Genomic DNA, 13,600 nt, shown 5'->3' on the forward strand with positions numbered 1-13,600 from the left:
ACTCTTAGTAGGTTATGTTACAGATTCATCAATTCATGTATTTGGTGACATCACTCTGAGATAACAATGCTAAATTTAGGTAGTTTCTTTAGTTTATTTTCTAACTTGTAGAAATGTAAATTTTTAATCACCATTATCTATTCAGTATCTCCAGTACATTTTGTGAGGCAATATTAAACTCTGTAGTTTCATAGACATCGAATCTGTCTTTGAAAAATTTGTAGCACCTTAAGCCCAATACCCTAATTTTTTTTATTTTCGAAGGTGTTAAAGTGTTTGGCTTGTGAAAGTCATAGACTTGAATGGACAGACTTTATATGGGAGAAATGAGCTTGGGTTACAAGTATAGGAGTAATTTATTGCAACTTGATATAATGGGATTTACTGCAAATCATAATAAAACTTTAATATTTGTTAAGAGAGGGATAATGGATTCTTTTGGTGATAGTTTATAAGTTAATAGTCATACACAATTGAGTACTCTTTAACTCAGTACAAAAATTCCATCCTCAGCTGGTGTCTGCAGTTTAGATACATGAATGTCATTGTATCACTATAGATTGATAAAACTAAAGCATAATCTCAAAGCACAGTATGGTCATAAGACTTACAACAGCCCCAAGATGAGACTCTTTATAGAATATTTATAAGACCTAAAGGGCAACCAACCATGTCTCATGTGCTGGTTTTATATTGGTTCTGTTTGCTATATGAAATACCAAAAATCATGCCTTTCCATTATAGGAGTGAAAATGAGCTTGTGATCAACAGAAGTAAATGAATAACATTCACTAGATGGCACTGTGGCCTCTGTTTGTACAATAATAACTTATCAGTGATTTTGAAGCAATTTTGTGATTCTTTGGCAGGTATAGCTTTCCCCACAAACGTTTCTGTATGGATGTAAAAGAAAGTTAGCACTTAAGTAACCCTGAGGTAAAGATTAATGTTTACTCATTCTTGGTACAGCCATAATGTAAAAACACTATAATTTAGGTTTTAAGTCAGCAAATATTGAAATCTAATCTATGCCTGATGGGCTTCCCAGGTGACACAGTGGTAAAGAATTTACCTGCCAATGCAGGAGATGCAAGAGATCCAAGTTCAGTCCCAGAATCTGGAAGATCCCCTGGAGTAGGCAATGTCAACCCACTCCAGTATTCATGCCTGGATAATCCCATGAACGAGGAACCTGGTGGGCTACAGTACATAGGGTCACAAAGAGTCAGACACTACTGAGTGATTGAGTGCGCGCGTGCACGCGCGCACACACACACAATCTATATTGCCTCGTACAAAGAATGTTCAAGTACTACATAGTTGCACTCATTTCACATGCTAGCAAGGTTATGCTCAATATCCTTCAAGCTAGATTTCAATAGTATGGGAATGGAGATCTTCCAGATATACAAACTGGATTTAGAAAAGGCAGAGGAATCAGAGATCAAATTGCCAACATCCGTTGGATCATAGAAAAGGCAAGGGAATTCCAGAAAAACATGGACTTCTCCTTCATTGACTACACTAAAGCCTTTGACTGTGTGGATCACAATAAACTGGAAAATTCTTAAAGAGATGAGAATACCAGACTACCTTACCTGCCTCTGGAGAAACCCATATGCAGATCAAGAAGCAACTGTTAGAACTGGACATGGAACAACAGACTCATTCGAAATTGGGAGTGGAGTATGTCAAGGCTGTGTATTGTCACCCTGTTTATTTAACTTATATGCAGAGTACATCATGTGAAATGCTAGGCTGGATGAAGCTTAAGCTGGGATCAAGATTGCTGGGAGAAATGTAATAATCTCAGATATGCTGATTACACCACCCTAACGGCCGAAAGTGAAGAGAAACTAAAGAGCCTCTTGATGAGGTTGAAAGAGGAGAGTGAAAAAGCAGTCTGAAAACTCAATGTTCAAAAAACTACCCTGTACTTCACCATTTCCTGGAACTTGCTCAAAATTCATGTCCATTGAGTTGGTGATGCCATCCAGCTATCTCATCCTCTGTCGTCCCCTTCTCCTCCTGCCCTCAGTTTTTCCCAGCATCAGGGTCTTTTCAAATGAGTCAGCTCTTCGCATCAGGTGACCAAAGTATTGGAGTTTCAGCTTCAACATCAGTGCTTCCAATGAACACCCAGGACTGATCTCCTTTAGGATGGACTGGTCGGATCTCCTTGCAGTCCAAGGGACTCTCAAAGAGTCTTCTCCAACACCACAGTTCAAAAGCATCAATTCTTCGGCGCTCAGCTTTCTTCACAGTCCAACTCTCACATCCGTACATGACTACTGGAAAAACCATAGCTTTGACTAGACAGACATTTGTTGATCAAGTAATATCTCTGCTTTTTAATATTCTATCTTGGTTCGTCATAACTTTTCTTCCAAGGAGCAAGCATCTTTTACTTTCATGGCTGCAGTCAACATCTGCAGTGATTTTGGAGCTCCCCAAAATAAAGTCTGTCACTGTTTCCCCATCTATTTGCCATTAACTGATGGGACCAGATGCCATGATCTTAGTTTTCTGAATGCTAAGTTTTAAGCCAACTTTTTCACTCTCCTGCTTCACCTTCATCAAGAGGCTCTTTAGTTCTTTCACTTTCTGCCATAAGGGTTGTGTCATCTGCATCTCTGAGGTTATTTGATGTTTCTCCCGGCAATCTTGATTCCAGCTTGTGCTTCCTCCAGCCTAGCGTTTCTCATGATGTACTCTGCATAGAAGTTAAATAAGCAGGGTGACAATATCCAGCCTTGACATACTCCTTTCCCTACTTGGAGCCAGTCTGTTGTTCCATGCCCAGTTCTAACTGTTGCTTCCTGACCTGCATACAGATTTCTCAGGAGGCAGGTAACGTGGTCTGATATTCCCATCTCTTTCAGAATTTTCCAGAGTTTGTTGTGGTCCACACAGTCAAAGGCTTTGGCATAGTCGATAAAGCAGAAATAGATATTTTTCTGTAACTCTCTTGCTTTTTCCATGATCCAACGGATGTTGGCAATTTGATCATTGATTCCTCTGCCTTTTCTAAAACCAGCTTAAACATCTGGAATTTCACGGTTCACATACTGTTGAAGCCTGGCTTGGAGAATTTTGAGCATTACTTTACTAGCGCGTGAGATGAGTGCAATTGTGTGGTAGTTTGAGCATTCTTTGGCATTGCTTTTCTTTGGGATTGGAATGAAAACTGACCTTTTCCAGTCCTGTGGGCACTGCTGAGTTTTCCAAATTTGCTGGCATATTGAGTGCAGCACTTTACAGCATCATCTTTTAGGATTTGAAGTAACTTAACTGGAATTCCATCACCTCCACTAGCTTTGTTCACAGTGATGTTTCCTAAGGCCCACTTGATTTCGCATCTAGATGGGCCTAGATTGGTGTCTGGCTTTAGGTGGGTGATCACAACATCATGATTATCTGGGTCATGAAGATCTTTTTTGTACAGTTCTTCTGTGTATTCTTGCCACCTCTTCTTAATATCTTCTGCTTCTGTTAGGTCCCTACCATTTCTGTCCTTTATTGAGCCCATCTTTGCATGAAATGTTCCCTTGGTATCTCTAATTTTCTTGAAGAGATCTCTAGTCTTTCCCATGCTATTGTTTTCCTCTGTTTCTTTGCACTGATCCCTGAGGAAGGCATTCTTATCTCTCCTTACTATTCTTTGGAACTCTGCATTCAAATGGGTATATCTTTCCTTCTTTGCCTTTCGATTCTCTTCTATTCACAGCTATTTGTAAGGCTTCCTCAGACAATCGTTTTGCCTTTTGTCATTTCTTTTCCTTAGGGATGGTCTTGATCCCTGCCTTCTGTACAATGTCACAAACCTCCATCCATGGTTCTTCAGGCACTCTGTCTATCAGATCTAATCTCTTGAATCTATTCGTCACCTCCACTGTATAATCATAAGGGATTTGATTTAGGTCATACCTGAATTGTCTAGTGGTTTTCCCTACTTTCTTCAATTTACATCTGAATTTGGCAATAATGAATTCATGGTCTGTGCCTCAGTCAGCTCCCTGTTTGATATCAATGAAAGATAAATTCATAGCTTGATATCTTTTGGCCTCCCATATAATATGATTTGGGGCTGTAGATACATGAAAGAGTCTGTTCATATTATACCTTAGGGATTGGTTCTCCCTACCCTATTTTGTTTCATTCTTCTCAGAACCAAGGTAACTTTTTTTGTAGTCTCCTGAGAATGTGGATAAAAGTGAGTTTACTTCTTATTTACCCTTAGCCTAAGAGTATGGTCCCTTGAGTTTTGATGTCTATTTTCCTGAGCTAGTTTTGCTAAATTAAAGTTAGAATTTGCCTAGGTTTACAAATGCCCACCAGAAAAAGAAAGCTGCTGGACTTCTCTCATGGTCCAGTGGTTAAGACTCCATTTTTCCAATGCAGGGGTGCGGGTTTGATCCCTAGTTGGCGAACTAAGATCCCGCATGCTGCACAGCATGGCCAATAGATGAATAAATAAATTTTTTAAATGGCTTTAAATCTCCATTTACTTCTTTGGGACCTCACTTTTCCTTAGATATTTCTTGGTAATTGCTTTACTAGTCAGTTGCTTTTGGAATTAAAAAAAATGTTATCCAACATTTTTGCTTGTTTTAAGTAGGTTTGACATTTAAGATGTGTTGTGTTGGTTTAACATATATAATATGCCCTGTTTTCAGGAGCAGAATTCTTGATTTCTATTGCATTGTGATAGAACAGTTCTTTAAAGATTTTTCTTATGTTCATGACTTTTCATTATGAGAGTCCCTAAGCCATTGTGACTATATTGATAGCATTAGTAAAATATGGTAAGATCTTCCTTATATATTTTATGGAAGCACACTAATATTCCTTTTTTTTTTTCAGGCTAAAGACGTGATTATCAAAGTTGCACAACGTGATCCTAGAAATATTTTCACTCAGTTTTATATATTCAAGATTTCAGTCGTGGAGGGCAACTCTGGCAGAGGTATAAATGTTAGTTATAAGTTATATTTGTCTATTAACACAAAGAATAATCATCTTTGACCATAAAAGAAAAAAGTAGTCTTTAAGACAATGGAGTTGGATATATATATATATACACATACCTATATATATATATATATATACACACACACATATATGCTACCTTCCCTATGTAAAGATGATACAACCATGCAACAAGAAACTATGGAAGGTTGCATAAAAATAAAAACAAAAGGTCTACCTACTGAAGGAATAGGAACTAGGCAGATGTCGGATAAGAATTGGGGGAAGTCTTGTCACTGTGGACTTTTTTATACTTTGTCATTTGAAACAGCCTATTAAAAATTAACCTTAAAAAGCTGGGGGCAGGGAGAAATTATAATTCAGTCAGTTAAGAATTTGTCTTTAGAAAATTGAAGTCTCCAGGATATCTTTTAATTGTTTTCAATTAGCCTGGGAGGCTATCAGTGAGATATTTGGCCCTGAAAATGGAATTTGTCTCCACAAAGTTGACAGTGTTAAAATTGCTAACATGAACCTTATCCCATTAGTGCTTTGTCCTTTCTATTAAGTTAAGCATAGTTTCCTTGCTAGGTGTCTGCACACATGGGTATCTTGACTTGGTTATCGGTTTCCCTATGCTGTGATATTATTCCTGCTCAACTCTGGATGACTGAGCAAATCCTGGAGCAATGTGAACTCCAGACTGGTTGCCCTTTGTTAAGGGTACAAGGAGAGAAATTGAGAAACTTGAGTTAATGGGTTCAGACAGAATTTATACTAATCCAGTTAAGCAACTATTTATGAATACTACTGTATGTGCTGGAGAAGGCGATGGCAGCCCACTCCAGTACTCTTGCCTGGAGAATCCCATGGATGGAGGAGCCTGGTGGGCTGCAGTCCGTGGGATCGCGAAGAGTCAGACACGACTGAGCGACTTCACTTTCACTTTTCACTTTTCACTTTCATGCCTTGGAGAAGGAAATGGCAACCCACTCCAGTGTTCTTGCTTGGAGAATCCCAGGGACAGGGGAGCCTTGGAGTGGACTTCATTATTCACTCTAAGAAAAAGATATTTTTTCTTTGAAAAAGAAGTGTTCTAGGGTAGTAAAGTATACCTGTATATTAATTAAGGAATAACAAATTGGAATCAGCTCTTTATCAAGGTTAATATTGCTGTCAATGTCTATTATTAAGGTTTTTATTAGAGACTTCTGGGCATTTATTTTTCTTGATATATTATGCTGAAGTATAGAAGAACTTGAAACATTTGTCAGCAGAAGTAGCAAAAAAAATAACCCCACAAAACCAGATTTCCAATTAAACTTTTTCTTTTAACATTCTATTAAAATTATTTTACTTTTTAAGCATAACATAAGCTCAGTCTTTTTATTTCTTCCCCATTTATCTGTGATCACTTTTAGTCATACATACATACTTACTGAAGATACATACAATAAAATTTATTATTGCCTAGTGTACGATTTTATGAGATTTATTTATATTAGTAACTCTGTTAATTTTGACAATTGCATACACTCATGTAACCAGCACCACAATCACGATATAGAACAAAAAATTAATTTCATGCCCCTTTGTTGTCTCTCCTTCCCACTACTTCTAGCCATGATTCCTACTAATCTCATTTCTCTCTATAATTTTACCTTTTCCAGAATGTCATATAAATGAATTCATATAGTATGAAGCTTTTTTTCTTTCTCTTAGTATAATGCATTTGAAACTCATTCATACTGTTGTGTGTTCCTTTGAAACTCATTCATACTGATATAGTTTGTTACTTTTTTTAATTCATGTAGTATTTCATAAGTATGAATGAATTTTATACATTATACATTTGCAATTTATACATTTACCAGTTGAAGGATATTCAAATGTTTTCCAGTGTTGGTGATTATGAATAAAGGTGTGATAAACATCTATTTACAGATTTTGTGCAATGACAAGATTTCACTTCTCTAGGGTAAATATCGAGGGATATGTTTGCTGGGTCATATGATAAGTATATGTTTGTTAGAAACTGCCAAGCTCTTTTCTAAAATGGCTCTAGAGTTTTATGCTCTAACTAGCTGTATGTTAAAGTTCCAGTTGATCTGCATCCTTATAAGCACTTGGAATTGTCCACTGGAAAATTTAGTCATTCTAATTAGCAGGTTGAGATATCATGATAAGGTTATAATTAGTATTTCCACAATATCTAATATTTGACATCCATACATCTTGTTTGATGGAGTGTTTGTACAAATCTTTTGCCCAGTTTTATATAAGGAGCTTTTGTATTCTTATTGAATTTTGAGAGTTCTTTATATATTTTAAATACAAGTTATTTATCAGATATGTGTTTTATAAATTTTTTCTTTTTATTTTCTTAGTGTATTTCATGACAAGTTTGATGAAGTTGAATTTATATTTTTTCTTCTTTTATGGATCTTTTTGGTATTGTAACTAAGAAATCGTTACTTAATCCATGATCACAAAAAGTTTTCCCTATGTTTTCTTCAAGAAATTTTGTGGTTTTAGGTTTAAAGTTTATGGTTAGTTCTGTGATCCATTTTGCATTTTTTTGACTTAAGGTGTGGATTGAAGTTCCTTTATTGGCACATGGCTACCTAATTATTCCAGTTTCATTTATTTATAAGTTCTGTCCTTTCCCAACTGAATTTCCTTTGCACCTTTAATGAAAATCAGCTGTGTATGGGTTCGTTTGTGGACTCTTCATTGTGTTCCACCGATCTATTTATCTTTACACCATTCCAACACTGTCTTGATTAATGGAACTATATAGTAAATTTGAAATCAGGTGTATTGGTCCTCCAACTTTATTCTTCTCATTCAAATTGTTTGGGTTAAGTCTTTGTACATCTCTGTGAATTTTAGAATCAGTTTTTTCAATTTCTACAAAAGTAAATATTGATTGAGATTCCATTGAATGTATATATACATCAGTATGGAGAGAATCAACATCTTCCAATCTGTGAAATGGAGTTATATACCTCCATTTGTTTAGTTCTTTAATTTCTCTCAGAGATTGTTTCTATCTTTTATCATATCAGTCTTACTCATCTTTTGTCAGATTTATCCTTAAGTATACTGTATATTTTATGCTATTTCAAATGGCATTTTTTAAAAATCTTGGAGTTTCTGATTGTTCATTGCTAGTATGTAGAAATACAAATGATTTTTGTATATTGATCTTGTATCCTAAAGATTTCTAAATTCACTTATTGCTTCCAGTAGCTTCCTTGTAGATGTAATGTTATCTACAAATAAAGACAATTTTACTACTTTCTGCCCAATATGGGTGCAGTTTTTTTCACGTGTTATTGTACTTGTTAGAATCTCTAGCACAGTGTTGAGTAAAATTGGTAAAGAGCAGACATCCTTGACTTTTTCCTGATTTTAGAGGGAAACCATCCAATTTTCAATCATTAAGTATGATGTTAGCTATAGGTTTTTCATAGATACTTTTTATCAGATTGAGGAAGTTCCCTTCTGTTTGCAGTTTCCTAGATGTTTTTAATCAGAAATGGATGTTGAATTTGGTCATGATTTTTTTTACATCTATTGAAATTATCAAGTTAAAAAAATTTTATTGGAGTACACTTTAATAGTAATTAAACTAAAGTATTAATGCAATATTGTATTAGTTTCAGGTGTACAACCAAGATAGTCTGTTATACATATACATATGTTGACTCTTTCTTAGATTCTTTACCAATATAGGCCATTTGAGAGTATTGAGTAGAGTTCCCTGTTCTATACAGTAGGTCTCTATTAGTTATTGCTTTTATATACAGTAGTGTGTATATGTCAGTACCAATCTTTTGTCTCTCCTTCCCCTTACACCCTAGTAGTCATAAGTTTCTTTTCTACATCTGTAACTCTGTTATTTTGCAGATAAGTTCACCTGTACCCATTTTAAATTTTTTTTACCCTTTTTTTAGATTCCACATGTAGGTGTTATCATGATATTTGTCTTTGTCTGGCTTTCTTCACTCAGTATGACAATCCCTAGGTCCATCTGTGTTGCTGCAAGTGGCATTATTTCACTCTTTTTAGTGGCTGAGTAATATTCCGTCATATATTTATACCACATCTTCTTTATCCATTACTCTGTAGATGGGCATTTAGGTCACTTCCATGTCCTGAGTATTGTAAATAATGGTGCAGTGAATGGTCATGTATCTTTTTGAATTACGGTTTTCTCTGGAGAGATGCCCAGCAGTGGGATTGCTGGATTATATTGTAGCTCTGTTATTAATTTTTTAAGGAACGTCCATACTGTTCTCCATAGTGTCTATACCAGTTTACATTCCCACCAACACTGCAGGAGGATTCCCTTTTCTCCAAGGCCTCTCCAGCATTTATTGATGATGGCCCTGCTAACTGGTATGAGGTGCTATCTCATTGTAGTTTTGATATGCATTTCTTTAATAATTAATGATGTTGAGCATCTTTTCATATGCTTTTTGGCCATCTGTATGTCTTCTTTGAAGAAATATCTGTTTAGATCTTCGTCTCCTCTTTGATTGGGTTGTTTTTTGACGTTAAGCTTCATGGGCTGTTTGTGTATTTTTGGAAAGATTAATCCGTACTGGCACAAAAACAAATACAGATCAATGGAACAGGATAGAAATTCCAGAGATAAACCCACACACCTAATCTGTTGCAAAGGAGGCAAGAATATACAATGGAGAAAAGACAGTCTCTTAAATAAGTGATGCTGAGAAAACTGGGCAGCTTCATATAAAAGAATGAAATTAGAACACTCCATAACACCATCCGCAAAACTAAACTCAAAATGGATTAAAGACCTAAATGTATGAGGCCGGATACTATAAAACTCTTAGAGGAAAATGTAAGCAGAACACTCTGTGACACAAATCACAGCAAGATCTTTTTCAGTCTACATCCTTGAGTGATGAAAATAAAAGCAAAAATTAACAAATGGGACTGAATCAAACATAAAAGCTTTTGCACAGCAAAGGAAACCATAACCAAAATGAAAAGTCAACCCTCAGAATGGAAGAAAATATTTGCAAACGAAATGATCAGTTTTTTGACGTTTTTTTAGTATGGTGAGTTATATTGATTTTCCAACTGTTGAACCAATGCTGCCTTCCTGGAATAAGCTCCACTTGGTCTTGATGTGTTCTTTTTAAATATAATGTTAGATTTGATTTGCTAATAGTTTTTTTAAGAATATTTGTGCCTGTGTCCATGGTCACAGATATTGGTCTCTGTTTTTCTTTTCCTGTTAGGGTAATGCTTATTGCATAGAATGAATTGGAAAATACACTTCCTTTTTACATCTTCTAGTAGAGTTTTTGTTGCTCAATTGGTGTTATTTTTTTGTTAAATGTTTGGTAGAGTTCACCAGTGAAGTTATCTGGGGCTGGAATTTTCTTTATGAGAAAGCTTTTAATTATAAACTCAATTTCTTTAATAGATAATAGAATTCTTCAGGTTATCTATTATTTCCTGAGCTTTGGTAGTTTTATGTCTTTGAAGAAATTTGTGTTTCATCTAAGTTGTTGAAATTATTGGCCTAAAATCTTTCATTATGTCATTCATATTATCCTTTTAACATCTGTAAATTCTAAAATGATGTCATATTTCTCATTCTTGATATCTGTAATTAGCATCTTCTCTCTTTTCCTGTCAGTGGCTGTAAGCTGATCAGTTTTATTGACCTCAAAGAACTAGCTTTTGGTTTCATCAATTTTTCTCTATTTTTTCTGTTTTCTGTTTCATTTATTACTTTTCTGATCTTTATCACTTCCATTCTTCTACTTACTTTGAGTTTCATTGGCTATTTCTTTTCTAGTTTCCAAAGGTTGAAAGCTGAGGTTATTGATTTAGACCTTTATTCTGGTCTAATATAAACAGTTAATGCTATAAATTACCTTCTAAGTGCTGCCTTAGTGACAATCCACAAATTTTTATATATTGTGTTTTCATTTTAATTCAGTCATATTTTTCAATGTGACTTGATTCCAGTGAAAACCCATGGATTGTTTAGAAGTATGCTATTTATTTTACAAACATTTGTAGATTTCCAGAGAATTTTTTTCAGAGAACTTTTTTATTAATTTAATTCTGTTTCAGTCTATGATCATAAGTTTGTATGAATCCTTTTAAATATGCTAAGGCTTGTTGTATGGACTAGAGTATTGTCTTTCTTGATAAATGTTCCCTGTATACCTGAGTGGAATGTGTATTTTGCTGATGTAAGGTCAAGTGTTCTATAAATGTCAATCAGGCCAGATAGATTAATACTGTTTAATATCCTATTTATAAATATTCTAAATATCCTAAATATAAATATTCTCTGTCTACCTGTCCTGTCAATTCTTTGAGAGCCTTCATTGAAAACTTTGACTATAATTATGGATTTGTTCATTTCTCCTTGCAGTTCTGTAAGTTTTTCCTTCTGGTATTAGGTGCATAAACATTCAGGATTGTTATGTCATCATAATAAATTGATTCCTTTATCATCATGAAATAACCTTCTGGCACTAACTCTTTGCTCTGAAATCTGTTTTGTCCATTATTTTTTAAATTAGTTTTTATTGGAGTATAGTTGTTTTAAAGTATTATGTTAGTTTCTACTGTACTGCAAAGTGAATCAGCTATACATATACACATATCCCCTCCTTTTTGTATTTCCTTCCCATTTAGGTCACCACAGAGCACTGAGTAGGGTTCCCTGAACTATATACAATAGGCTCTCATTGCTTATCTATTGTATACATAGTATCAATAGTGTATATATGTCAATCCTAAGTTAGATCATGGTAAAAGCCAAAGAGTTACAGAAAAACATCTACTTCTGCTTTATTGACTATGCCAAAGCCTTTGACTGTGTGGACCACAACAAACTCGGGAAAATTCTGAAAGAGATGGGAATACCAGACCACATTACCTGCCTCCTGAGAAATCTGTATGCAGGTCAGGAAGCAACAGTTAGAACTGAACATGGAACAACAGACTGGCTCCAGATAGGAAAAGGAGTACGTCAAGGCTGGATATTGTCACCCTGCTTATTTAACTTATACAGAGTACATCTTGAGAAACACTGGGCTGGATGAAGCACAAGCTGGAAGCAAGATTGCTGGGAGAAATATCAATAACCTCAGATATGTAGATGACACCACCCTTATGGCAGAAAGCAAAGAAGAACTGAAGAGCCTCTTGATGAAAGTGAAAGAAGAGAGTGAAAAAAGCTTAAAACTCAGCATTCAGAAAACTAAGATCATGGCATCTGGTCCCATCAATTAATGGCAAATAGATGGGGAAACAGTGGAAACAGTGACAGACTATTTTGGGGGGCTCCAAAATCACCGCAGATGTTGACTGCAGCCATGAAAGTAAAAGATGCTTGCTCCTTGGAAGAAAAGTTATGACCAACCTAGATAGAATATTAAAAAGCAGAGAGATTACTTTGCCAACAAAGGTCCATCTAGTCAAGGCTATGGTTTTTCCAGTGGTCATGTATGGATGTGAGAGTTGGACCTTAAAGAAAGCTGAGTGCTGAAGAATCGATGCTTTTGAACTGTGGTGTTGGAGAAGACTCTTGAGAGTCCCTTGGACTGCAAGGAGATCCAACCAGTCCATCCTAAAGTAAATCAGTCTTGAATATTCATTGGAAGGACTGATGATGAAGCTGAAACTCCAATACTTTGACCACCTGATGCAAAGAACTGACTCATTTGAAAAGACCCTGTTGCTGAGAAAGAGTGAAGGCAGGAGGAGGAGGGGACGACAGAGGGTGAGATGGTTGGATGGCATCACCAACTTAATGGACATGAGTTTGAGTGAACTCTGGGAGTTGGTGATGGACAGGAAGGCCTGGAGTGCTGTAGTCCATGGGGTCGCAAAGAGTCAGACATGACTGAGCAACTGAACTGAACTGAACTGTCAATCCCGATTTCTCATTTCATACAACCCCTCACTTTGCTACCTTGGTGTTTATTTTTTTGTTCTCTGCATCTCTGTCTCTACTTCTGTTCTGCAAATAAGAACATCTATATAATTTTTCTAGATTCCACATATATTCAGTAATATACAATTGTTTTTCTCTTTCTGAATTACTTCACTAATATGACAGTCTCAGGGTCCATCCACATCTCTACAAATGACCCAATTTCATTCTTTTTTATGGCTGACTAATATTTGATAGTCTATATATACCAAATCTCTTTATCCATTCCTCTGTTGGACATTTAGGTTGCTTCCATGTCCTGACTGTTGTAAATTGTGCTGCAGTGAATATTGGGGTGCATGTATCTTTTTGAATTATGGTTTTCTCTGGGTATGTGCCCAGTAGTGGAATTGCTGGGTCATATGGTAGTTTTTAGTTTTTTAAGGAACCTCCATACTGTTCTCCATAGTGGCTGTGTCAATTTGCATTCCTACCAACAATGCAAGAGGATTCCCCTTTCTCAAGAGGCAGGTCAGGTGGTCTGGTATTCCTATCTCTTTCAGAATTTTCCACAGTTTATTGTGATCCACAGAGTCAAAGGCTTTGGCACAGTCAATAAAGCAGAAATAGATATTTTTCTGGAATTCTCTTGCTTTTTTGATGATCCAGCGGATGTTGGCAATTTGATCTCTG

The 13,600-nt window shown here is 35.8% G+C and overlaps 1 protein-coding gene across 1 annotated transcript in view; it reads left to right on the top strand.

The window, feature by feature from the left end:
• The window catches only part of TEX11 (testis expressed 11), a 212,587-nt gene that overhangs the window by 119,725 nt on the left and 79,262 nt on the right, over positions 1–13,600 (top strand). The window contains exon 17 of the mRNA XM_055565760.1: positions 4,864–4,966. Coding sequence (XP_055421735.1) covers positions 4,864–4,966 — 103 coding nt within the window. The remainder of the gene's footprint in view (positions 1–4,863; positions 4,967–13,600) is intronic.

Source organism: Bubalus kerabau, chromosome X (assembly GCF_029407905.1).
Source record: "Bubalus kerabau isolate K-KA32 ecotype Philippines breed swamp buffalo chromosome X, PCC_UOA_SB_1v2, whole genome shotgun sequence".
Lineage (NCBI taxonomy): Eukaryota > Metazoa > Chordata > Mammalia > Artiodactyla > Bovidae > Bubalus > Bubalus kerabau.